The sequence below is a fragment of the Manis javanica genome, chromosome 6 (assembly GCF_040802235.1).
Source record: "Manis javanica isolate MJ-LG chromosome 6, MJ_LKY, whole genome shotgun sequence".
In the NCBI taxonomy this organism is placed as follows: Eukaryota; Metazoa; Chordata; class Mammalia; order Pholidota; family Manidae; genus Manis; species Manis javanica.
This window is the reverse complement of record NC_133161.1, coordinates 80,290,204-80,317,889: the sequence shown is the minus strand read 5'-3', so window position 1 is coordinate 80,317,889 and position 27,686 is coordinate 80,290,204. Positions and strand designations below refer to the sequence as shown.

Genomic DNA, 27,686 nt, shown 5'->3' with positions numbered 1-27,686 from the left:
CTCCCCTCTTACAGATATTATATTATTTAACTTAATAAAATGATCTCAGTTAACTCCCTCCTCCAGTTATACCCACTATATATATCATTTTGTGATTTATTTTAATCAGCACTGATTTTAAGCAATTGAATGTATAAGAGCGTTAATGATGAAAAGTGTCAAGGCAACGTTAACTAGACAGTATATTCTTCTGCCTTGGAATTAGTGCCAAAGATGTGGCCAAGGTTCCATGAAGGTAAAAAACCTTATGAGAGTTGAAGGATCTCATTGCCACATAGTTCAAATCCTTTAGAGTGGGAATGGAATAAAATTTCAAGTTTTGATTTCCAAATTGTAGAATTAAGACAGATGTTTTAAAACTCCAGGAAGGGAGATCTTACCCATAACGAAGAATTTTGTAATAAATAAAGCTCTCTAACCAGCTGGTGAGATAGTAACTAAGAAAAAAAAATTGCATATGGAAAGAAGACCAAAACCAAACAGACCAACAAACCCCACAGCAATCCCGTTTGCCGGTGCACAAACACCATGTGCGATGTACTGCTCGGGGGTGCGTTAGTGGCCAAGCTGCATCCCCACCCCCAAGAACAACAAAAGGTATGCTGGAATCCTAATCCCTAAAATCTCAAAATGTGAAGGTCTTTAGAAGCCTTTACAGAGCTCATCAGGCTAAGACAAGATCATCAATGTGGGAGCTAATCAGTAGGACTGGGGTCCTTATAAAGAGGGAAGATCTGGACAGAGACAAATACACAGAGAGGAAAGATGACATGAAGAGACACAGAGACTATCAGGTACAAACCAAGGAACCTGGGGGCCAGAAGGAGTTAGCGAAGAGGACTGACACTCCAAGACTAACACTACTGACACCTTGATTTTACACTTCTAGCCTCTAGAACTGGGAAAGTAAATTCCTGCTGTTTAAACTATCCAGTTTGTGGTACTTTGTCATGAGAACCCCAGCAAACTGATACAATGCATGGGCAGAAGAACAAACTGATCCCAGTGGTAGGTCGGGCATGAACTCTGCCTCTTTGGTTCATTTTGTATCTTTAGCATTTATCACAGAGTCTGGAAAAAAGCTATGGATGAGTGGGTGAGTGAGTGAGTGAGTGACTGCAAGCAGGAATTAATGGAAAAATGAATAAACCTAGTTGAGAGGGAGTTCAACTGGAAATTTAGAGAGAACAGAGAAAATGGCAAGATAAAAAGATACCAAACATGGTACTGAATTAGGAGAAAAATCAAAATACATTCAGTAAGTCTCAGAAGAGACTAATAAAGATTAAGAGCTGTAAAGTGTGGAGTCTAACATTCTAATTTTAGTCAGGCTGTTGGTTTATTATTAAGGGACTATATGAAGTCACTAGCCTACTCTGGACTTTGTTCCTTATCTTTAAGGTGTCTGGGTTGTCTAATAGCTAAATAACATTCAACTTCTGTTCAGTGTTTCAGATGTCTATATAAAAATAAGCAAAGTGGAACTGAAACTTTAAGGAAAATGAGGTATCAGTTTCGATTATCAACAGGACTTGCTAGAATGGGTCAAGTTTGTGGTGATGAAAAGGTAAGCAGCCAGAGTTTTTTAATTTATGTCTTATTCTATTGCTTCTATGCTTATATTCCTACCTTTGACACATGTAGTCAATAAATGCTTAGGGGCTGTGCTAGTGCCAGGGGCTGTTCTAGGCACCTGGAACTATAGCAGCAAACAAAGAAAAATCCCTGCTTTTGCAGAGGTTATATTCTATCAGAGAAGAAAGATGCTACTTGATTAAGTATATATTAGTAAGTAATGTGTATAAATTTAGAGAGCACAAGGATGGGGATTCATGGTGACAGGGAGGCTTTATTTATTTATTTAGAGAATAAGATAAGCAGAACATCTCTGTGGAAGTAAAAATTAAGTGGAAAGCCATGCCCAGGAGTGAGCCAGGAAAAGGTCTGGGGGGAGAGAAATCCAATGTGGGTTCTGGGTGGAGATGAGGTTGGTACATCCAAAGAATGGCAAGGTCAGTGGCTGGAAGAGAACAAAGCAGGTACAGGGACATGTGGGGAGTGACCAGCGAGACTGAGACAGGCAGAACTAGATCATATGTGTCTTTGTTAAGAAATCTTAATCTGATGCGAATCTCCTGGAGAGTTTAAACTGGAAATTTTGTGACATAATCTGACCTACAATTTAGAAAATCACCCTAGGTACAATTTAGAACATTAACTGCAAGGAGAACAAGAGTGGAGGGAGTCCAGAGGTTAGTGTACAGTGTAAATAAAAATGTAAGGTGATTTTGGTATGAACCCCCCTTAGCCAAGGGAAGTAAATCCGAAAGTCTAACCTGGCAAATTAGACCCCCTGGGGCCTGTTACTTAGTTACTGTCCCAGTTTCAGTTACAGTAAAACTACTACCACATAGTCTCATACAGTGTTAACCTATGTTTCATGCTGTATTTTAAGTGTTACTATGTTGGCTCAATGGCTACTGAAAGGTATGATTTTTTTCCTACTTTATTGGTCTGAGAAAATAAACAATATTCAAGTTACTGAGCTAAATTTCTTTAACTCCAAGAACAGATCCATAGACCAATGAAACAGGCTAGAGAGTCCAGATACAAACCCAAGCATATATGGTCAATTAATATATGATAAAGGAGCCATGTACATACAATGGGGAAATGACAGCCTCTTCAACAGCTGGTGTTGGCAAAACTGGACAGCTACATGTTAGAGAATGAAACTGGATCATTGTCTAACTCCGTACACAAAAGTAAACTCAAAACCTGAATGTAATTCATGGAACCATAAAACTCTTAGAAAAAAAATATTGGCAAAAATCTCTTAGACATAAACATGAGCAACTTCTTCATGAACATATCTCCCCAGGCAAGGGAAACAAAAGGAAATGAACAAGTGGGACTATATCAAACTAAAAAGCTTCTGTACTGCAAAGGATACCATCAGTAGAACAAAAAGACATCCTACAGTATGGGAGAATATATTCATAAATGAAAGATCCGATAAAGGTTGATGTCCAAAATATATAAAGAGCTCACACACCTCAACAGACAAAAAGCAAATAATCCAATAAAAAAATGGGCACAGGATCTGAACAGACACTTCTCCAAAGAAGAAATTCAGATGGCCAACAGGCACATGAAAATATGCTCCACATCGCTAATCATCAGGGAAATGCAAATTAAAACCACAATGAGATATCTTACACCAGCTAGGATAGCCAACATCCAAAATACAAACAACAACAAATGTTGGCGAGGTTGTGGAGAAAGGGGAACCCTCCTACATTGCTGGTGGGAATGTAAACTAGTTCAACCATTGTGGAAAGCAGTATGGAGGTTCCTCAAAAAACTAAAAATAGAAATACTATTTCACCCAGGAATTCCACTCTTAGGAATTTACACTAAGAATGCAGCAGTCCAGTTTGAAAAAGACATATGCACTCATGTTTATCGCAGCACTATTTACAATAGCCAAGAAATGAAAGCAACCTAAGTGTCCATCAGTAGATGAATGGATAAAGAAGATGTGGTACATATACATAATGGAATAGTATTCAGCCTTAAGAAGAAAACAAATCCTACCATTTGCAACAACATGGATGGAGCTAGAGGGTATCATGCTCAGTGAAATAAGCCAGGTGGAGAAAGACAAGTATCAAAAGATTTCACTAATCTGTGGAGTATAAGAACAAAGAAAACACTGAAGGAACAAAATAGCAGCAGAATCACAGAACCCAAGAATGGACTAACAGTTACCAAAGGGAAAGGGACTGGGGAAGATGGGTGGGAAGGGAGGGATAAGTGGGAAAATGGGGCATTACGATTAGCACACATACTGTAGTGGGGTGGGGACATAGGGAAGGCAGTATATTCAGAGAAGACAAGTAAGGATTCTATAACATCTTACTATGCTGATGGACAGTGGCTATAATTGGGTATGTGGGGGGGACTTGAGAAAAAGGGGAGTCTGGTAACCATAATGCTGCTCAAGTAATTGTACATTAATGATATCAAAAAAAAATTTTCTTTAACTCATATCCCTATGAATACCATTTAGAAGATTATTCTTCTCAGTAAAAGCAATACTTAGTAATCATGCTTATAATTAAGAAATTGATTTTAGTTTAAAATGGACTGACAGCATGTCTAGAACTCTACAAAGAAACAAATTATAAAATTTAGATCTCAGACTCAAAGTATTAAAGTGATAAAAACACTGTCTGTGTATAAAATGGCCTGCCTTGTGCATGCAGTAAACAGTATCTTTTAGCTTGTGTTCCACGATTATTCCATATTAAAGCATGAACTGAGTTTGACAGTTAGAGGAACTACTGAGTTTTGTTCCAAGGTTCAATACACTTAAGATTTTTCAAGCTTAGAGTATTATTTAGTAGTTTTCCAATTTTTATTGTGATTATGATTAATCGATATCCTGATACACATAGTAATACAACCCATTCAACCTACTGTACCTTTCATTTCATACTTCCAGATCAGAAGTGAATACTGTAATAATTCTTTGTAAGTTGAATGATATCTCAAGGCACCAGTGGTTCCCTGACTTAACAGTTATGATGTCTCCCACATGAAGACAGTTTTACTTTTAGGATATACTGCTTGAGAAAGTACAAAACAAAATGCCACTATTAAAGTAGAAAACTTCGACATGAATTTGTAATTTTTTAATAGGACTATTGATATGCCTATATACCTATAAATAGATTTACAGTCATGTGTAATGGCATATTTTTTAGCTCACAGCCAACATTTAATATATTTGAGTCAACAGAAATATAGCAACATCTCAGAAAATCCTATTTGGAAGCTTTAGGGTTTGAAGGCCTAAAGTTCAGAAACCAATGCATTAGAAGAACTTATCATTTGAACACACATTTTCTTTCAAATTGAATCACCCTATTTATCAATAACCTTCTAAAAAGTAACAGTAATTTTCTTAAGTAGGATACACCTGTTTTTATAGCTGTTATTAAAATTTTTTATTCTCAGCTGTAGAGTTCTTCACAAATGTTCTGTGTAACATTTCTGTATATGTTCTTTCCCCTCTGAAGCATTCATATTTTAAAATAGTTACTATTATTCAGTGAAACATAAAAATTATTTTTGCTTCCATAAGCACTAGGACTCAGGCTTACTTGAGGTTAAATTAGGAAGGTTGCCAGAAACAAAATAAGCTTCGATGACTTAGAAAGATGATATGATACTTTCATGTGCCTGCTCTGGAAATGCTCTCTTTTGAGCAGTAAATGTTCTAAGCCCTCTTATAAAAACATTCTGGCTGGAAGAAGAAGAGACTAATTACATGATGTCCAAGAACTCTCCCACTAAAGACATCCAGTATCCATGGCTCTAAATTCATGGTCATCCTTGGCCTTATCTCTCCATGTTAGATGTTCATTATATTCACTGAGATTATAGGGTACAATTGACACTTGGGAGATTTCAAGATTAGAATAAAACTTTCATTCTCATTAGGTCACAAAATAATAAACTTCTTTCTCATTTTGCCTCAGATAATATGTTTTCTTTTTTTGGTATTTTTAAATTGATGTATGCTTTTCTATTTCTTCCCCCAAATTTCAAATAAAATAAGTCCTTACTGAAATCCAATATTAGGTTTCTAAGGTACCAGGAGCCTTATTGCCTCCTGAAGTCCGCAAACATGTGGTTAACATCAACTCATCCATTGTCTTCTCACTGAAAAGAATCACTCTTACCGTGTAGCCCTCGGTATACTGAAAAGGACCCCTGGAACTTTCATCTGCTGTTGGACTCAGAGGCTTGGGGTCAGACATGGACCGCTGCATCATCTTGGCTGTCTTAGGACTTGCTGGGGGAACTTTGGCCATGTCTGGATGCAGTACTTTCTGTGGACTTACATCATCAGGGAGGGGTTTTTCATAAGGTACAAAGGCTGATTCTAAGGCTTTGCCTGGTGAAAGTGGTGAGATGGGTGAATAAAGGACTTTTGGAGATTTGGGTGGGGATGGAGCCAGCTGTAATGTGGAATCTGCCCGAAGGTGAGATGAATAACCGATCTCTAAAGGTGTTGGGCGTTTCTTGTCTTTGGGTGGAGATGTGGCACTCAGATATTGAGGACTTTGTGTGTCTGAATCTGCTTCTGTTTGACATCCTAAACTGCCCCCTTTGTAAGTCTTTTCAGGAGCTGAAATGTGTTTAATTATTTCTACCTTGGCATCCACACGTGCTCGTATTGAAGGTGTTCTTATGGTTCCAACTGGTTCGGTTTGCACAGATATCTCTGCTACTGTTTGAACTGCTACACTGGAGACCTTGGAAGGGGGTTTGGTCTTGTCAGCCTCTGTACTGCTGTCACCGTATTTCCCTACACGAGCTTTTCTCTTTGATCTAGCAGGCATATCCCACTCATCCTGATCTTCATCGTCAGTTTGGACACTTGTATCAACACTCTTTTTAGTTCTCCTTCTCCTACTCACATAGTTCCGATCTGCCGCATCTTCGTCGTCAGTTTGTACACCACTGTCCACTATCTTCTTAAAGCAGCGGGGATCCTCTGCTGTGGTTTCCCCTCGCTCATCGTACTGTCCACGGACTTTAGCTCCAGAGCTTCTCTTTTTGGGTTGGTTTTCATCTTTTACAACAACGTCTGTTAGAGGTATTTCTGAAACAGTACTCAGGATGCCAGGTGGGGCGATGTATTGTGTAACCCCATCAGACTGAACTGTGTACCACCCTTGGCTCTGTGGTATTTCAATCGCCACAACAGCTGAGGCTGTCGTGGTTGTATCTTCAGCCGCCCAAAACTGACCACCCTCTGGGGCAGCATACTGGCCTTCCAAAACTGCCTGCTCTGCAGTGGTCTGTGGAGAAGCAGTCCCAGAAGGGTCATAGTTAAACTGGTAGATCTGGCGAATCTTCTGCTCCTCTAGCTGCTGCTGAAGCTGTTGCTGTAGCTGTTGGATCTGCTCGAGCTGTAACTGCTGCTGAGCTAAGGTCTCCTGCCTCATCATGAACTGTGCTTGACGCTCTTCTTCTTGCTGATAGAGAAGGTGCTGCTTCATAGACTGAAGCTCCTCCAGCTTTTTTTGAACTATGATCTTTTCTTGTTCTCGGAACCTTTGTATTTCCTGACGTTCCCACTCCAATTCCTCAGCAAAACGCTGTTGCTTAATTTTCTCCAGTTCCAAGAGCTCACGCTCCAAGTCTAGCTGCTGCTGTTGTTTATCTTCTTCAGGGACAATTAAAATAGTACTTTCATCTCCCACCACTTCAGAAAACACTTCAGACGCTGTGGTTAAAGTGGGAAGTGAGTCTATTGTCTCTGCAGTAAGAGTTTCCATAGCAATAGTTTGCAAACTGGCATTGATATCAATACCAGATACTGCAACGTCTGTTTCTGATGCACCTGTTGCTAGGAAATATGATCTAGGCATTGGCTGGTTCTGGTGCAGGGCGGAGAGTGAAGTCACTGCATCAGCTGGGTGCACGCCAGACAAATCCCTCACTGTGGTGCTGAAAATGGAGCCAGGTTGTGTGGTGATAGCAAATGTAGAGGGAACTGGAGTTGCTACTGAAGAATAGACAACACCATTAGATGACCTCAAAACACTCCCCACACCATACTGGGGACCTGGAGGTGGAGTCTTTCTTGCTGTGGAATACTGTGGAGTACCAACCCCAACTTCTGAAATGACTTGTTGTGTTTCTGGATAGGAACCTGTAGTCTTGCTTGAATAATCCATTACCTCACCTGAAATATAGGGTAGAGTTATAGTCCAGTTCCCAGAGCGAATGAGGCTTGAGTTTGAAAGCCCTCGCAATCTTGATGAACATAATGAATGGGACTGCATGCAAATCCACAGGTTAACCTAATTAGATGCGACAAAAGCAATGTTGAACATGCAGGCACATGCAGGCGACTCTGGGCAGAACAAATTAAAAAAATTAAGAAACAAAAGTGCACATGTATACCAAAATATGTTGCCAAGACCTCCAAAGAAAGAAAAAGTAACAAAACTGGAAAAGGGACCACATTTTCATCCTGAAATGAGATGAGGGACACCATAATGATGTTTCAAGGAAAGGTCTGTTGCCACATCATACTGACCTGTAGTAATTCTCCCTGAAGTTAGATCTACTGCTGCATCAGTTCCTCCAGAATAATCAAAAGCATTCTTACTTTTATAGAAAAAATGTCCAGCTTCTGCTAAATTAGTGTCTGACACGGAAGGTTTCATTCCCCCAATCCCTCTATAACCATATGGCCCTGATCGATCATATTGATAGTGGTCATCCCTATAACCAAAACGGTCCTCAGGGAGAGTAGTTGCAGGCTGTTGTGCTGTGCAGCTCCTTCCAAAGGGCAGCTTATAAACCACATCGCAGCATACAGCTCTCCTTCCTGCAGTCAGATCAACAGGTTTTTCTTCATCTTCTATTATTTTTGTTACCATACTTGAAGCAGATTCATCCATTGTTACAACAGTTCTGTGAGACTTTGTTGTACTGAGATCCACTACTTCTCCATCAGTGATGGCCTGGGCTGTGGTGCTGTCAGTCCATCCATTTGTGACACCAACAGGAGGTGCAGTAGCAGGTTTTGTAATCACCAGTGTGACTGCACGTGCTGAAGGACCTACGGATAAGTTTATCGGTGCTTCCTCCCTAACTGCAGAAAAGGCTTGCCCACTTTGTATTCTGGATGGGGGCTCAGCATGTTTCAATGCAGTGAGCTGGACTGGTGTTGGTGCCACATGTTCTCTACCCTCTAGGCTTTCTGTACCCATGGTGTAACTTGCACTAGCTGTGACCACAGTTACTGTCTCGGTGGTCAGGGATACTGGAGTCACAACTGATGAAGTTACACTGAGATTTATTACAGAGGGTTGGACAGCACTGATTTGTCTCCCATAAATGTCACTTGTTGAGGTCTGTCTTTTTACCTCCATTGCAGAAGCAGAAAGATCCATACATTCTTCAGTTCCTTTAGCTTCTGCCTTTGGTACTGTACGCAAATCAATGGCATCGCCAACAAGCTGCATCTTTCCATTTTCTTTATGCTGATGCTTCTCTAAATGTAGGGTATCTAGAGCAAGCGGTTCTGGAGGAATTGATAAAGAGATGCTGCTGAGACTAGCAGTAGGGATTGCACTTCTGGCTGCTGAAACCTCAGTCTTAGTAACTTCAGTTGTGAGAAACTGTGTAACTGAAGTTGGGGCCACTTGAAATGAAGGTAGTGTTGTGACAGGAATAGCAGAAAATGTCTCCAAAGCTCCTGAGATGTACAGGCTTTTTTCTGAAGAACTTGAAATTTCGGCAGCTGTCATAGGAGGAACTACAGAAAACACTGGTTCAATGGAAATCAGATCTCTGGAGGGTGATCCCAGGGGCCAACTGGTAATTCCTTGACAAGTTGAAGAATCTGTTGGAGTCCCAGGTTCAGATGGCAATGTGATAACCACATAAGTTTCCATGAGGGATTTGGAAAATCTTGGTGAAGACTTGTTAGAGTGAGGGGAAAGTGGGGAGGTAGGGGAAGGCAATTTATAATCTGCTGAAGTCACTAAATTCAATGTCATATCTGAAGTTAAAGATAGACCTGTTGGTTTGGGGTGTGCATCTGTTGGTTTTTGTGTGGTTACTGGAAGCGGAGGAACTGCTGGCTTAGGAGCAATTGGAGGTTTGCTTGGCTCAGGTCTATGTGTAAATACAAGTCCAGATGGAATTGAAGATGGCTTAGGAGGAACAGGAGGAGGTGCAGTGGGACATATTTTTGTTGCTGGTAACCCATTACTCCTTGGAGCAGCTGTGGTTTCTCCTGCAGTGACAGTATCACTTGGAGGTGTAGCTGTCACGGTTAGCTTTTTCCTAGGATGAATAGTTGGTTTAGGTGAGGTTGGTGGAGGAAGAGGTGGGGGAGGAGGAGGCGGGGGAGGAGGAGGTGGGGGAGGCGGGGGAGGGGGAGGAGGGGGAGGAGGTTGGGCTGATGTGTCCAAAGAAGAACTTCGAAACAATGGGCGAGTCTTAGTTGGAAGAGAGGAAACAGAAGGACTGCCAGATGGCAACTGAAAAGGAGGTTTTGCTTGATCAAAGACCTCTTCAGATACAAAGCATGTAGTTGAAACCTGCTCCTTCACAGGAAGGGCTGTTACAGAAGAAGGTGGTCGATCAAACATAGTTTCAGATAGGATAATTTTTGTTAGTTCATCCTCAGACTCTTTCCTTTTATCTATGTAAGCTTCCAAAACTTCCAGAATAATTCCATTTCCAGCCTCCTTCTTGGCTTTCTTCACTAGCTCTTTTTCACACACAGAAAAGTCAGTGGGAATAGTGTCAGCAATTAGCCTCTCTGGTTTAGTTTCTACAGATTCTATGATAGAAGGTTCCATATCAGATACTGAAACTACAATATGATCAGCACTGGTTGGTATGGTAGTCCGATCTAAGGATATACTTATTTCTTCTGGGTAGTCTATAATGCTGCCTGGAAAATATGTTGATGAAGAAATTTCCTCAGAATCTTCAAATTTAGTTACTATGTCCACTGGCTCTGTATAAACTGTGGTTATGCTATCCAGGGTAGTAATGGGTGAGGAGCTATCTGTGGTACCAACTGAAGAAACAGATGATGTGAGAGAGGGTGTGTCAGAGGGTGGGACAGATGTAGCACTTTCTGAAGGCTCAGAGTAGGTCAACATCAGTGATTCATGGGCAATTATCTCTTGTATTTCTCTTGTATAATCAGTTACATATTCATCCTCAATTTCTTCTGTTGAAAAATGTTGGGTTATTTTAACATCTGGGATAGAGAGTGTTGTACTGCTGGTTGAATCTGTAAGAGATGCTCCTGAGAGGACACTCGATGTCAAAGATGCATCAGGTGCCCTGTCAAAGTCCACAGTGGACTCTGTCATATCATCCCTGATGGGGGCCTGGGGTGGACTGGATCCAGGTGTTAGTTGCATCTGTTTCCTTTTCATGAGTTCTTCATATGCAGCATCAGCATCTAACAATTTTTTTTCTTCACTGGTAGAAGTTACCATACTATCCAGGTCTACTATCTCATGGCTTTCTGGAATGATATAAGAGCTCGAAACAATGTCTTCTTGAGGCACAACAGAATGTAAGCTTTCTAACTCATAAAACTCTTTCTGGAGGTCTGTAATTTTCTGCATAGGATCTTCATAAATCTGTTCTGGAAGACTTATTTTTTGCTCTCTCTCTCTCTGCTGCATAAACCCATTTTCTTCTTCTTGCCTCGTAAGCAGACTGCCATCTACTGAACCATTGTAAGTGTCCTCTACTAAAGACTCATAAATATAATCCTCTATTAACATCCCACCATACAAAGGCTCTTTTTCAAACATTTCATCTCGTTCATTTGCAGCTGGAAAAACTTTATATTTGTGGGATTTATGCATCATTTCTTCATACATCTCCTCAGCACTTTTTAATGCCTTTTGGCTACCTTCTTTCTGCATAATAGATTGCTCATCTGTTGGTGAGTATAAAGACACAGCTGTGGGCAATTTATAAACTTTTTGCACTTCTATTATTTTCTCTGGGCTTATTTCAAAACCTTCTGGGTCTGACTCTATGCTAGGTGAATATTCAGAACAAGAAGATCGATGGAGCTCCTCCATTTCTGCAGCCTGACGTAATTCTTCTGTTGGAGATGCATCTTCAATGGGAGACAGGTTACTGGGTGGTGTCTTTGGTCTTTCCCTCCTTCTCTGAGCTCGAAGTTCATCTTTGTCTTTCTTTGATTTCTTACTAGAGCTCTTTCTTTGTTGCTGTTCTAATTCTCGCTGCTTTTCTTGCTCCTTTAATAATTCTTCTTCCTCTCTCAATTCTTCTTCCTCTGAAGAATCTTCAATAGTAGGTAAAAGAGGGCCATGAGGTCTGTGCCGAGCTTTGCGTTGCTGTTTGCTCTCTCCTTTTTTGTGACTTGGGCTGCTGTCACTGTCCTCATCCAGAGAAGACACTGATGTAGGGGATGTGCCAGGAGTGAAGCTGGAAGCATGAAGACTAGAGGATCCCTCTCCCCTTGACCTGTCTTCTGGAGAGTCTGTCAAGCTTTCCATTTCTAATTCTGGCTCTTCATCAAAATACAAAGTTGTTTTTTTCTGTGATGAGTCTGCAGAATATTTATCTGCTATTGTGCTGTTGAGTTCTATCGTTTTGAATCGACGGAGGCCTCCTCCTCCAGCAACTACAAGTTCTTCATTCTCCTGGCTTTTAGTTTCTCTGTATTTAAGTTCAGGACTTTCATCAAAGGTCTCATCATCTTCATCATGCCATGAGTGGCGTCTGCCTGCATCCTCATCAAAGCTTGCACTACTTTTTCGAGTCAGTCGCCTGTGTTTCCCTGCTGTGACTTTCACCTTACCCTTTGCTTCTTCCTTCTTCTGGCTCTCAATACTACTACTAATCTCTTTGAGCTGGTTCCTAATGAAGTCTTCATCTTCAGAACCTGAAGCATCTTCATCAGCACTCATTTCTATGATTTGTTTTCGAATAAAGTCTTCCTCTTCACCTGATCCTTGACTATCCTCCTGTTTGTACTCATCACTGCTTGATGAACCAATACTCGTTCTCCGTTTTCTTTGTATAACAGGTGAGTTTTCGCTTTCACTGCTCTCTTCAACAGAATCATAAGGCTGTCTTCTTGTAGCTACATCATCAACAAACTCAGACCTCTCTTCTTGGTCCCTTTGGGAAGGACTGTCTCGTTGGCTATCTTTTTTAGGAGTGTCTTTTTCTTCCTGACTCTCTTTGAGCTCCTCTTCTGAAGTTGTAGTTTCCAGCGTTTCAGATAGACTCTGAGTTTTCTGTTGGTCCTTGGGCTGCTCAGGAGAAACCTCACGAGGTGGTGTTTTCTTTTCTGACCTTTTGTCGGCAAGTGTACTTGCCTGAGCTTCCAAAATGGATAGAACTGTACTTTCCAACTTAGCCAAATCTGAGGGGCTGGAAGGGCTGCTTTCTTGTGAAAAAGAGTCCTTTTTGAGTCCCTTGAGTAAATCCTTTTCATCACTTGGAATAAGACTTGGAATTTCACCAAGTGAGCTTGATATTCCATCAGAAGAATATCCTGTGTCACTCAGACCTTGTGGGCTTTTCGGCTGCTGAGAACTTGAAGTTTCTGATTTGTCATCTTCCTTTTCCTAGCAGGGAGGAAAAGATACAGGAGAACTTAACATGGTTAAACTTGTAACATGGCCTCTCTATTACTCCCAAATTACTATTGTAAACTGAGGAATAGTTACAGGAATTTTTTTCAACTATATGCCAGTATTATTTTTAATCTTTCAGTGGGAGCAAAAAATGAAAATGGTTGACACAGAGTGAGAAAGGTTAGTTTTCATTTAATCTAAGTTTAATTAAATGCCAATTCTGAATGACAGTTGATTTTATTCCACTAATACTTAGTAATTTCAGATTTCAACATAATTTTCCACCAAAAACATCCTTATCTTGCTCAGTACATTTACTTTGAGAAAAAGTTCTGTTGTCAATGACAAATTTTTAAATTTTCCATTAACATAATACTTTTGGGCTGATTATGATGACAAGCAAAGAAAAGAACCAGAATGGATGGGCTTTGTACCAGACTACAGTTGTATGGGATGTTGGAAAATTTACTTACAGGAAGAAGAGGGTAACATGTCATAATGATATTCATCTCACCTACCACAAAGGATTTTTTTGAGGGAGAGAGAGTCAAACAAGGCACTGCATACTAACGATACTTTGAAAGGTGTAAAAAACTGTATTTACTTGGTATTGTTATTACTCTATATAATTTGAAACTGTAAACTTTGAAAGTTATGCAATAATTCATCTGATTCATGGACTTATCTAGCTATTATTTTTGTAGACTTTTTAATCACATTTATCTTCGGCAGCCTCAAAGATATTTGAAATGTCAAAGAAATTTTAAAAAATATCACTTATAAATGTCTTCTGGTTTTGAAATCACTTGGAATTTTACCTTCATACTATATTAAAGCCAGTTCCCATCAACCAGTACAATAAATAACCTTTGTAAATGGGAACATGGGCTTTATAGGGGACTGGGACACTCAGTAGACAAATCATAGCCTTGACGTATGGTTTTTTTAGGCTGTGATGAGGCCATGCCAGAAATTTGGTTCAAGAATCATTCAGAAAAGCCTTAAGTAAAAATGTTAAAAGTAGAGATTCTTTGCATGAGTTCAAATTAAAAATACTTCTAAGCAAAACAAAACCAATTAGTTTCCATGTTTAAGAAGAGTGTCAAAATAACCCCACAGCCCTATGGAATGAAGGGGTCAGAAGAGCTGCAACAGGACTTGCTCTATTTGACCCTGGCCTACAAGGATGCTTCAGTTCCACTGAGTCCATATTTTGACTGACCATCTCAGCATCTGCAGTGAGTGTGCGGGCATGGGCTACTCCAGCCTAACTACAGCCTGAATAAACAGATGTCATAGATGGCCATCTGTGCAACAAACCTGTGAAGACCCTTCTTCCTTCTTTCCTTTGCTCCAGTCTTTGTTCCTTTTCTCCTTCCGCTGCTCTTTGCACCCCACCATCTCCCACCACCCCTTTCTCCTTTTGGCTACAGAGTTATCAAATATAAAAGTTGTTGCCTTGCAATTCATTTTCACTCACTGTCTTTATTATGTATGGGTAGAGATATCTTTTGAGCACATCACAGTATAAAATGTTTTTGCTGAATTTACAATATAACTCAATTCCAAAAGATAGTCTGATATATTCTTCACAACTTTGGTATGTAAAGCAATGCCTACTTTTTGATTTACCAAAAATTAACTTCTCTGAACCATTTTAGATGTCTTTCCAGAAAGAGTTACTTATCTGCAATTGTAAGACTTTCGTAGGAGGGCTGATGAACCCCCAACAAACTTTGGTTCCTTTCTCTGAAGAGCTACATAATGAAGAGATAAGCATAGGTGAAGCAATAAAATCCTTCTGGAGTAATACTTCCTCACATTCCACACAATGCCAGAGTACCTTTTTTTTGAGTCCAACATACTTCCTATGTCTTTCCTGTTCTGCCTTCCCGGCCTTCACTAAATCACAATAAACACCATAACCACAGCGGGGTTAGGGTACCTAAGCTTCTTATGGAAAAAAGGTCAAGAAAATGATATTTCATAATCAAATTCTGATAGTGTCATTTGTATTCTTTATTTTGTGTCTTCATATATTATAAAATATAACAATGTAATAAAACTATACATGTATGGAGGAAATGTAACTATTGTTACACATAACAATTCATTGAGTATAATAAAAAAAGTTACACAACAGAGTCTGAAGGTTCTACTGACATTTCACAAAAAATAAGATACAACCAGATATATATAACATAACAAAGGAAATTAAGATACATTAGACAGAAGACTAACACACATACATATCAAGACATTTACCCTACAGTTCCCCGTGCGTGGCCTTTCCTCATGTGTTCATGCTTTCCTTCTTTCCTCGGTACTATGTTCTACCCACTTCTCCCTCCTGCCACTCCCCTCCTGGTCTCTTTCCTCCACACTCCACCAGGACTCAATCATTATTTACCTGTGATATGCTTTGATGTTCCCCCTATTGATTCTTCCTTTCAAAATCCTATAAATATTTTACTCTACAAGGCTTGTGGGTCAATGATAAAAAAGTGTGCAGTGCTTAAAAAGGGAAATCAAATTAGGTGACCAGGGGCATTTGGCTGAACAGCTAGCTGGTCATGTACTTATTATGCCATGATATACTGAAAAGATTCACAATGTCATTTTTTCTAACATTAACTAGTGTACGTACAAAGTCTTCCTCACAGAGGTGAGTGATCTTTTGCTTCTTCATTACAGTTAGCTTGTTAATCGTCAGACCATATACCAACTAGACCCTTTGCCTCTTAATTTAAGGCACTTAGACATTCATCTTTCCACCTGCTGCTAAATTTTTAAAAAATTTATTCTACATATACATATATCAGCATAATGAGGGATTTATCAGCTCCCCCATTTATCATGCTTGTGGCTCTCTACTCCTTTGGGATGTATCTAGCTGAGGGTGCTTGTACAGTTTGTACCCATGCAAATTAACTGGTGCATATAGAGTTAACACTGCAAATCCTTGCATGATGCATAATGTCTCTTCCCAAGGGGATAATTTGATCAAATCAGAAAGAGTACATGGAACTGAGAAGTGTTTATCTACATTGAATCTAAAAGTACAGTGTGTAAGTTGGATCTGGTTTTCTCTATTTACTTAATTTTCAAATGGATGTTTGAAGTACTCTAACTCTAGAGGAATATGATCAAAGGATTCATGTGAGGGAGCCATAGTTGAGCTTATTTCTTCCCAAGTTTCTCAGTTCCTTGGACTAAAAGACTGGGAGTTTTTTTTCAGTTGCTTAAATGTGGTTATATACTTATTTCTGAGAATATTAAGTTGTTTAGTAACATTAAAATTTAATGAAATGAAATGGTTCTAAGTTAACATTTTTTATCACATACAAACATATATATATAAATATCACTGTATTTCTTATGTATTATTTTCTTCACTTGAAAATCAGGAGCTGTGACTAATTATCCATTTCATTTTTTTACATGTAATAAAATCTAGGATGGCCTCTGAAATTGAACTGAAGAATAAAATTCCAGGTATCTACCTTTTGCATGAGAATTTGTCTGCAATCCTAGATGGAGGAGGTGAGTGGGAAAGGCCATAATTTAAGCATACTTTTTTAAAAAAATAGCATTGTTATTTTTCAGTTCCCCTGAGGAACACGTTTTCCCTGTAGTTTTCTAAGTACACTTAGCATTAGACTCTATTAAACTGACTCTTATTTATAGTATGTATTTTACTTTACCCATGTATAGAATTATGGTTACTTGCACCTTTCTAATCTGTGTACATGAAACAATTACTTAAAATTTCCAGAGGCCAAGATTCATATTTTATTTTTTTACTTACTAACCAAAAGCAGAAAGTGGAAAATTCTTATTCTTTCCAATATTCTGCTGCTATTATTAACCAGGAGACCATCAGAGACAGGCAGTGATGAACTGAGCCATCTCAAACTTGTGATGGTCTGTATTTTGAGTCCTGCAGCAGTGGAGAATGTACCAAGACACATCTGTACTGCCAAACTGGGTTCTGCCCCTTTCAGAGATGTTGGAAACTTTTAGCTTTCCTTGTTGAAGGTAAACATTTTTAATATATTTAAAAAATATTATTGGGTTAAAAAATTGAATTCTTGCTTAAATATAAGATTGTACAAGAGGATACAATATTAACTTTTTGTTTAGTTTTCTCCAAGGCATTGATTTTAATGAGTCAAAATAAAACAATAAGAATGATCTTTAATCATTTATACTTTTAATCATTTAATGTTTGGGTCAAAATGGATTGCTAGTCTGAGTGTTCCAAACACTTTGAACAAGATTAAGTTCATCATATTCACTGAGCCTAGAGAAAAAGAAAACTGGAATAGTTCCACCTATGCTGGAATAATTTTCACTACCAAAAACCTCATTATTTTTCATCCTAGCTGATTATGCTGCCATTATATACCATGTCTGTATATAATATGATCACTAACCCCTGGGTCATTTTAACTAGAGATAAAAGTTTAAAAGGATATTCAAATTTTGGCTTTTATCAGGAGAGTTATAATGTTTGAATGTAACATATATGTAGACAAACAGTATTCTGTGTACTTATACAGGCAAACCGAATTCTGTAGCAACACATTTTAAAATATTAAACTAAAAAGTAAAGAAAATATACCTTTTAAATTATTTATTATATTTCAGGATAAATTTTAACTCCATTCAACCAATACATTTTGAAAGACAGAAATGAATGAAGAGACAAAATGTTGTGGCAACAATAAAGAAATGTAGACAATATACTATAATAATTTGAATGATACAAATGACAAATAAATAAATAAATAAATAACATAAATATATAAACAAAGTAAAAATTACACAAAGCATGATTATAGTGGGAGCTACTAAGAGACACTATGATAATATAGTCTAATTCCAACTACAATTACAATAATGAAAAGGCAGCATGCAAAAACTGTCACAAGAAAGAAGCATCATGTGTAGAGTTTTAAGAGCTCAGCTTTATGATCAGAACTGGGCAATAATCTTAGCTTTATTTTTTCCCAGCCAATGTGATCTTGGGCACAGAAATGTAGCTTCCTCCTCTTTAAAGGAAGATACAGTATTTACCCCATCAACAGCTGTGTGGATTAAATGATAAAGGACTTAACATAGTGGAATTACCTGGCTTCACCTAAAACAACTTTCCAATAATAGGTAAGTGGTAGAAAAGATTCTTCCAAAAGAATTCATGTGTTACAGATAATACTAATAATGTAGGAAACAGACAAACAATATAATAAAGAAGCTGACATGCTATATACTGTTTTAAGTTTTTCATCTGCAACATCACAAAGTAAAAGCAATGATGACCAAGTTAAATTAGGTTTGACACAAAATTGGCCAAAAATGATTGCCATTATCAGGAAAACTATTTGATACCTGTATTTACATAAATTACTGTTAACAACAAACCTTGCCTAGATACATAATGTGTATTTGGCATTAGGGCCAGTGAGATTAAGATACCGTCACAAACTTCTGTAATAGAATTTTCAGGAAATAAATATTCCAGTACTTTACAAATTTTTAATAAATTGGGCAATAAACAATTAAGAATTTTCCTTTGAGTTTTCTTGTTTAACAGAAGAAGACGAAAAAGTCACACATTGTTTGGGGATACTTGATTTTTCTGCCACAGAAAAATGACTAAAGCAATATGTAGAAAATATGGTGACAAATCAAACCGCATTCCTTTGTCGGCAAATATTGTTGAAAGGAAAAAAGAAATAACTGGGAAGTTTGGGGAAAATTTTTAGGATGCAGTATATAGGAAAAGGTTTGGTAATAATAGAATTAAAGTGCAGAAATTTCTAACATGCTTAGTTTATAATATTCATTATTTCTGTTTTAATAACAAAATATTTAAAGGATTATCATTATCAACCATTAAGGAAAAATGTACCAATAAAGACAGTTTAAGTACTGAATGATTTAATAAAAATAATTTGTTAATTAAAAATCAGTAAAATATAAAATGTCAGAAAATGTTTATTTGTTTTAATAAAATATGTGTATTAAATACTGAGTACTGGCTTTCTGATTGGAATTATTTTTGAAAGAGAGCTAAGGTTACAGAGATAGCAGTATAAGTGAAATTCATTTATTGCATCTGTTATAAGTAAGCCAGAATTGAATAGAGTGCCTCCAGATTTTACATATGTGGTATACATTTTGTACTGAGATAGAGAATAACTATTAATTTATTTTAACCACATAGGTTTGATATTATCACATGGGATATTAATTTTAAAAAGCTGTGGAATGTGAAGACTTAATTCATTTTTAACAAAAGTAGAAGAATCTCAAAGTTGTTCAAATTTTTGGTGATGTCAAGCAGTTGTTACCAGCATTATATTATTTATTAGATATTTAGGCTGAAAATAAATCCTGGTTATCAGCAATTGCTACCTATTACATATTTAGGAAAAAATAAACACTAGGTGTCTCTTGAAGACAATTAAGATGAGAAACAGTCCTTTGAAGATAGATATTTGGAAATCAACTCATGATTATGCTATATAAAATGACATGCAATTTTTAAAAGCTGTCATATCTGCTCATTTAACAAACTTTAAACAAAATACTTTAATCTGTTTATAAATCTTCCAGATGAAGAACTCCAGTGGGTTTTTAAGCCATTTGTTGAAAAAAAAATTAAAAATTAGCAAGAATAAATGATTGATATCAGAGAAGATCAACATTTATTTGTGGAATTTCCACAATTAAAAAATTTTGTTTTCAATTCCTGACTTAGAAAACAAGTAGCAAGATTTGGCAAGTACAATCTTGGATCTACCTCTTTCACTTCTGGTATGTCACTGTGAATTTTTTATTGTTAAGGATAGTATTAAAAGTTAATCTCAAAATATCAAAATAAGCTTAACTTAGAAGCTGACTTTCAAATAACTATCATAAAATTTCAGACCAAAGTTTTGAAAACTACTGAACCACAATCAATGCTCTCTCTAAAATACTATCATTAATCATATATTGTGAGCACATTTAAATAAATATAATAAAATGGTAATTTTAGTTTATTTCACTGGCTTTTATAATTTTGTGAATATCTTATATCATAAATAATGTATTAGCAACAGTGCATACATTTAATTTAGAAATAAATAAGGATGTGTATCTGAGATTATAAAAGAAAGTAGTGATGAAAGGAAAAGATAGAAAGGATAAGGGTACAAAATAAAATGTGCATTAACAAAATAATTTGGATACGTCTTGTTTAGACTATGTTTTACAAACAATAGACAATCATTAGAAATATTTGAATGATAGTGTTAAATTATCTGAACTCTGGAAAATAATTATCTGAAACTTATATACTGGAGACAGCAGAACTAGGTATAGAAATTGGTGCTTAGACTACTCAAATCATTGGTGAGAGGCCATGAGGGCTGTAAGTAGGATAGTGTCCTTGGGAATAGCAGCTGATAGACTGGAGTATGACAGATTGCATGTGGTGAAAAAAGGGTGGGCCAGAAGTCTCAGCTTACTCAGATTAGTGACTGGGAGGCCACAGACAAGGTGAACAATGGTGCCATTATCAGAAACAGAAAGTCAGAGGTGGAAACTGCTTCTATGGAGTGTGGGTAAGATTTAACCGTACTGAGTTCCAGTTCAGTGAGGTTCTGAAATGGAATGATTTGCTGAGTATTTGAAAATGCAGGTCTGACATGCAAAAGAGGGGCAGAAAGTGCACAGGTGGCTTTAGGAATTGTTCATGTGGCTCCCCTAAGAGGTAAGAAACTGGAACTCAAAGAAAAAAAGGAAGACCTTATCATATGGAGGATGGGGAAGAGAAAACTATAGATACAGAATAGAACTCATAAGGGGTGATACAGAAGGCAAAGAGAACAAGAAGGGAAGGGTCATGAAAGCCAAAGAAAGTTTCACAAAGGGAGAAATGGTAAAAAGCTTCAACTTCTGCAAAATGGTTAGCTAGGAGAAGCAATGGGAGGTGTGGCGGTGGTAGCTAGATCTAACCATTAGAATCCAGAATATATAGTCAGCTGCTTCCTCTGACTCTGATAAATTTATTTACATAATGAAGGAAGACCAGGAATTACTTAATGAGTGATACATCATATACCAGATGGGTTAGCAATCCTGTGTTAAAACTGTAAAAAAAACAAAAACAAAAAATTGAACCAGAGTAGGGATGGACTGTGGGTTCAAATTAGAGTTCCAATACTAAGTTTTAATAGTAGCATATCATTTAATTTTCCTTAATTGCAGTAAGTCACTGCGGCTATCTGTGAATTAAAATTTTCCAAGCAGAAATGATAGATCTCTTGTAGCTCTAAAAAATCAGAGTTCCCTAAAAATAATATTACTGCTTGTACAAATACAGATTAAGATGGGGTACTTTTAAATGTTTCCAGTAAAGAAAAAGAAAAGAATATATATTATTCTAGATTATGCTTCATAATTAAACACATTGAACAAATATTAAGCACACTGAACAAAAACTCTGAACAAAATACCTTACAATAACATCATGCTAAATACTAAATAAACCTTCAAAAATGACTTTTGTACTGAATTTCAGCAATTCATTTTTGTTTTCTTTTGTAATATCAATTATTTAGTTATTTAATGGCTGACCACACCTTAAAAGATTTTCAGGTGAGAAGAAACTTGTTGACTCTTGCTTAATCAAATGGCTGACTGAAGAGAAACTTAAGACACCTTAGTTTATGTTCAAGGGGTATACTAATTTTAGGTTCATAGTGGAGAGAAAAAGGAGGAACTTGAAATTGTATGAAGTTCTGCCTTATCACTACAAGGTTTTGATAAATTGATAGTCATAAGAGCTAGAAAAATAAATTTGGTATCTATGCTTTAAGTTAAATTAAGCTGTCAAAAAGCCAACATTCTCCATTTCAGCAAATTGTTAAGCTGTTCTGCAAATGCCTTTAATGGAAGGCTTTCACTTACATAATTACCATTAAGCACTCTGACTACTTGGGTAAAGATCAGTCATTTACACAAGAAAGACTGCAAAGTTAGGAAAACATAACTTACTGTCTTTTCTTTCCCAGGTTCCCCTCCATCAGGCTTTGCCCTGCTTGCTGCCTGTGGCTCTTTTATTTTGGGGGTGGTGGAATCACCTTTCTGAGGTCGACTCTGAGCTGCTGCACAGGGCTTATCTTCTGTCTCAGTCTGGGGTCGTTTCTCTTCTTGCCCTGCCTGCGCAGCCACTCTGGCTTCAGGTTTTTCTTCAAGAATCTGTACTTCAGTTTGGGGTAAGACATGTTTCTGGTCCTCCTCTAAAGCTGATGTTTTTGCTCCTGGGGGTGGCTTTTTGTCTTCAGGGAGTGACTTTTTTTCTTGAGGGGCTGAAGTTTTGTCTTTCTCTGGTTTACCTTCTTCTTGTTTTTGATCTGTGGTTACCTTAGGAGTAATTTTTTCAATTGATGGTATTTCTTTTACTTTTTCTGGAATGACTTTTTCAGCGTCTGATTTTACTTCTTGTTCCTTCTTTTTCACGTTTGCTTGGGCAGCTGTTGCTGTTTTCTGAGATGGCTGCTCTGTAGGGACAGGCAGAGGAGAGGCTTTTGGTCCCAACTGTGTAGGTGGCATTTTGCCTAAGTCCCCAAGCTGTCCTGATATTGCTCTCTGGGTTTGGCAATTTAAACAAAGCCATTCTTGAATCTGCAAATAAAATAGCAATGAACAGATTAACCATATTATAATGTATGTAATGCATATAATATAATTTCCAGTGATTTACCAAAGTTAATGTCTGGAAATTTATAGTTGCTTTTTTGTATATGGACAAGGTAGGTCATTGTTTTCTAAATCAATGAAATTGTGACTTTTGAAGATTACAACAAGATTATTTGAAATCTAAAAAATATGAGGAATCCCTAGAGTTTAGAAATTTATGCTCCTCACTATAAAAAGGAAAAAAAAATAGTGTTAAGATGGGTTCAACAGAGTATCAATTTTTTTGGTGAAAAATCTACATTTATTCCAAATGGAACAACTTCTATGGTTGATGCCTTCAAAATTATTATTTCCATCACACGTTTATTCAAAAACTATCAGATTTCATAGTAATTTTCTTTCAACTACCAATTAATCAAAAGTTCTTCTAGGATTTAGCCTATAATCTCCTATTCTTGACTTAGATCAAATGTAGTTGTATATATCCTGGTAGAAATTTACAGGGTACACATAGAGTTTTCAAGAATCACTTGTACATTATTCTTTATCTGCTTTAGGATTAAAAGATAATTTCATTTTTAATAATATTCACATTTCTCATGAAGTTAGCAAGATACAGTCACAGGATCAAATTGTTTGGTAACTTTTTGCCTAGAGTTTTCTGAATTGTCGGCTAAAACAGTTCCGTGAATCCCTGCTTCTCTGTGTAATCCTTGGGCCATCTGAACCAAATCTACTGAGGTGGTCCTTAGGCATGCAAATTACTAGACACTATACGAAAATTCTTTTAGCAGGAACCTGGGGTAGGAGGAGGAGGATCTGCCTAAAGTAAACTGTTGGTTAATTCTTTTGCCAACTAAAGAATGAGAATTACTCTCTCCTGACACATACAAATGATTTCATGGAATAGAGTTTATGTTAGTCTAGTACTTCTGTATGGTTCCTCCCTTATTGATGTACGTTGTGCTTTTCTTACATTATACCTAGTATAATATAAAAAATAAAGGCCCTACATGGAGCTCCTAATCGTTGCCAGTCAATGAGTACCTATTCTATTTTAAAGCACACCATTGAGAGAGTCATATAAATGGTATTGCATTCATATGTTGCATTGTCTTCTAAGAAGTTCAGTTTCAATTTTCTTTTCATACTGGAACATCAGTTGCATAACTTAAATTAGAGACAAAATCAGTTACCGAAATCACTCCAGAATATTATCAGAGATCTAAAAAGCTGCTTAAAATAATGTTTGTTTTGCAATCTGTAAGTCATTATAATTCTTATTTTTTTATCTAAGAGTAAAGACAAAAGTCAACTACTTACCTTCAGTAAAACGCTGTCTATAAAACATTAATGTGTATTACAGGCTCATTTGCTCTTTGTGGGAATGATATTCCAATACCAATTTCCTTCTTAATTCCATATCTAAGCAGCTCTAAAGTGAGGTGCAGCTTCTTTATATAGTATCTTTACATGAAAGTCTTAGAAAAGAATGGACTAACAGTTACCAAAGGGAAAGGGACTGGGGAGGATGGGTGGGAAGGGAGGGATAGGCGGGGAAAAAAAAGAGGCATTACTATTAGCAGACATAATGTAGGGGGGGTGGGCACAGGGAGGGTTGTACAACACAGAAAAGACAAGTAGTGACTCTATAGCATCTTACTAGGCTGATGGACACTGACTGTAATGGGGTATGTTGGGGGGGACTTGGTGATGGGGGGAGTCTAGTAAACATAATGTTCCTCATGTAATTGTAGATTATTGATAGCAAAAAAAAAAAGTCTTAGGGAAGAAATTGATTTGATCCCTTATGACAAATACTAAAAGCTCCAGCCCTTGTGTTGAGTAGTCCCTGGAAGGGCACTTCCATAATATCTATAGAAAATCAATCTTAATTGGTGCTGAGGTTTTAAAAACCATTACCTTATTGATCGAGTCTTAGGATACTTTCATTCAAATCTGACATTTTAAAAAATAAAACCAGACACAAATAGCTGCACCACTGTGCTGTTTTGTCACATGGATTATAAAAACCAAATACAGGCATGTGTTAAATATTCACATCACAGCACATCCTAATGTAAATAATTTAGGAAGTTTTTAATATACCAGGAATACAGGTTCCATATGATTACATACCCTTGTCATTTATAAAAGTGTGATTATTTAGCTGAGTTCTTGGGACAACTTGTTCTTACAAAGTTGTCATCCTTAGTACTGAAAACATAATAATACCACAATGGTACACTGCTCTTGTTAGAAGGAAAATGTGCTGAGAAAATAAACATAGTGACTATTTCAAGGTGGTATACTCATGACTTTAATACATTTCAAATTTAGGTAAAAGCATAAAAGGTATTATCTATTTAATCTATTATATCACATAAAACACTTCATTTTCCTGACTTGAAACAATGTCGATAAACTGACAAGCAGTGATAACCCATACAACTACTAAGATCTGCAAGGCAAAGAGAAGGCAATAGTGTCAGTCTAAGAGAAAAAAAGATCACATCCTGAGAACCTTATAGGCTAATTCAAATTCATGTTTTGCTCGAATTCCCATCCATACTCAGTTCACCTAACATTTTTAATCATTGCTATCTGGTAATTATTTTCAACATAATATTGTTATGCTTGGTCTCTCAGTTGCATGAGTGATTTGATTTTGAGTAAGATTTTAAGGCCAAACCTAATTCTTTGGACTTTACTCTTTGACCAATTGTCACCAAAATTAGTTTGGAAACTGATGTTACTGTTATGTTAAATAATGATGACAACATAATTCAGTTATGCATCTATTCTGTACATATCTTGCCATTTGTATCTATGGAGTATATATACTGCTTAGAAAGTGTGTGTGCAAGGCTTATTCCATCAGGGAGCTCACATTCAAGTAGCAGGAGTAAGACATGGGTCAATGTAAGCAAGACAGGCAGTAAAAAAAATGTATCAGGGAAATGTTAAAGATGTGACAGATTTAACAGGATTGTCTGATGACTCTGTTTAGAATGTAAGTAATTTGATAAACTATGTGAGACATCAGAGCATTTTTTCACCAGGCAATTACAAAGGCTGAGCTGGTGGTCTTGTATGTGTGTCTCTTCTTTCTCCAGCTCTAGAACCAAAATTAGAATGCCAACAAATTCAGGAAGCAGATGAAGTTATAATGCCAATAAGGAACTGAAGGTGGGGGGGAGACCTTAGAGTAATATAAAAATTTTTGTATTTCTTTGAAATACCTAAGTTTAAATTTTGTTAAAAGAAAGAATAGGAAAAGGCAGATGTTATGGTAAAATCACAAGTAAAAATGAGAAAAGAAAAACTAATCAAATATTGACAATGAGTAAGTAAAAAAGTAAAAATGAATTTTCAAGAAAGTTCATTTTGGATCTCATTATTGTATCATCATTAAATATAAACATAGTTTCTAAAAAAAAATTCTTAAAAAACAATTTGGGAAATATTCCATAGCCACATAAGAAGGTATAAAAAGCTGTGGTTAGTTGTTTTTTTCTTTCTTTTACCAATGTAATCACAAAGAATTTTTGTATCACAATATTCAGAAATTTAATTAAGGAGTATGATATTTCTAGGTCCAGAAAGTGTTATCTTCATTCTTAGTTCCTCAATAGCCATAAATAGCCATTAAATACTCATAATTTTTCTAATCTACTAGCAACCTAAAAATAAATAAAGCAAGATTCCTTAACTTATGTAAAAATTCAATGTGTATCACTACCATATATAACTTATACTAGCTGAAAAGATTTTATCAGACAGAGCATTAACTCTTTTTGTAATAATTACAATTGTGACATACATGCCTATTATATTCATTTTTGCCTTAAGGTTAAATATCAAATGAGTTATGGTTTTGTCTTTGATGTATTTCCTTATAGATATAGTCATTGAGATAATCAGAAAATGAATATATAGTTATATAATTATACTATACAATTATATTTGTTAATATGTGTTTGTATATATATATATATATATATATAAAACTGAAGACATTTCCACTATATTACTGAGTTTACTATAAGAAAAATACAATATATAGATAGATGCTCATCGAGGTTTTTTTTAACATACTAATCATCACTGTGGATGATCTCAGACCATTTGCACTAGTTTTTTGTCTTAAAAATATCTTTCATTTTCAATATACTATCAGTATCTTCCAATGCTATAAAACATAACAAAAGCTTATATTTCATCTATATTATTAAATGTATTAGATATATTCAGAAGAATCTATACTACTTGTATTCTGTGCTTTACCATGAACAACCAGGATATCAAAATTCATCTCCAAGAAGGGAAAATTCTGATGAACAAACAAGGTAAAAAGAACAACTCCACGATGATCACAGTATAGTAGTATATTCAATTATCAGCTAGTACATATTAATAAAACACACTTATTTCTACCACAAATCATCAGGGTTTGCTCAAAAGGAAACAATGCTCCAAAAAATCTGTTAATCTTAAGACAAGAGTAAGAAATGAAGGCAATAAAACCCAGAAAGGGATGCTGCTGAGCTACTCAGCATTTTTCCATCAATAAGCAATTTGCTTTATATAACATTTCAACTGTAACTATAGCAACAATACCATTAAGGAAAATCTCAGAACTCCAGGCCTGCCTATTTATTTTTCTAAGTATCTTTTCTGAAACATGATAATAAGGCCTGCAGCAGGTTGAAAGTTTGCCCTTAGACTTAAAATGGGAGAGAAGTGAAGGGAGCATAACCTACATTAGCATTCAGATTTGTATCTGAGAAAACTCAGTAGGATTTT

The 27,686-nt window shown here is 36.6% G+C and overlaps 1 protein-coding gene across 4 annotated transcripts in view; it reads right to left on the bottom strand.

The window, feature by feature from the left end:
* PCLO (piccolo presynaptic cytomatrix protein) overlaps window positions 1–27,686 on the bottom strand; it is a 421,109-nt gene that overhangs the window by 178,219 nt on the left and 215,204 nt on the right. For all 4 annotated transcript variants that reach the window (XM_073238908.1, XM_073238910.1, XM_073238909.1 and 1 more), the window contains exons 4-6: window positions 22,236–22,865; window positions 8,123–13,178; window positions 5,751–7,765 (exon numbers count right to left, since the gene is read on the bottom strand). In XM_073238908.1, coding sequence (XP_073095009.1) covers window positions 5,751–7,765; window positions 8,123–13,178; window positions 22,236–22,865 — 7,701 coding nt within the window. The remainder of the gene's footprint in view (window positions 1–5,750; window positions 7,766–8,122; window positions 13,179–22,235; window positions 22,866–27,686) is intronic.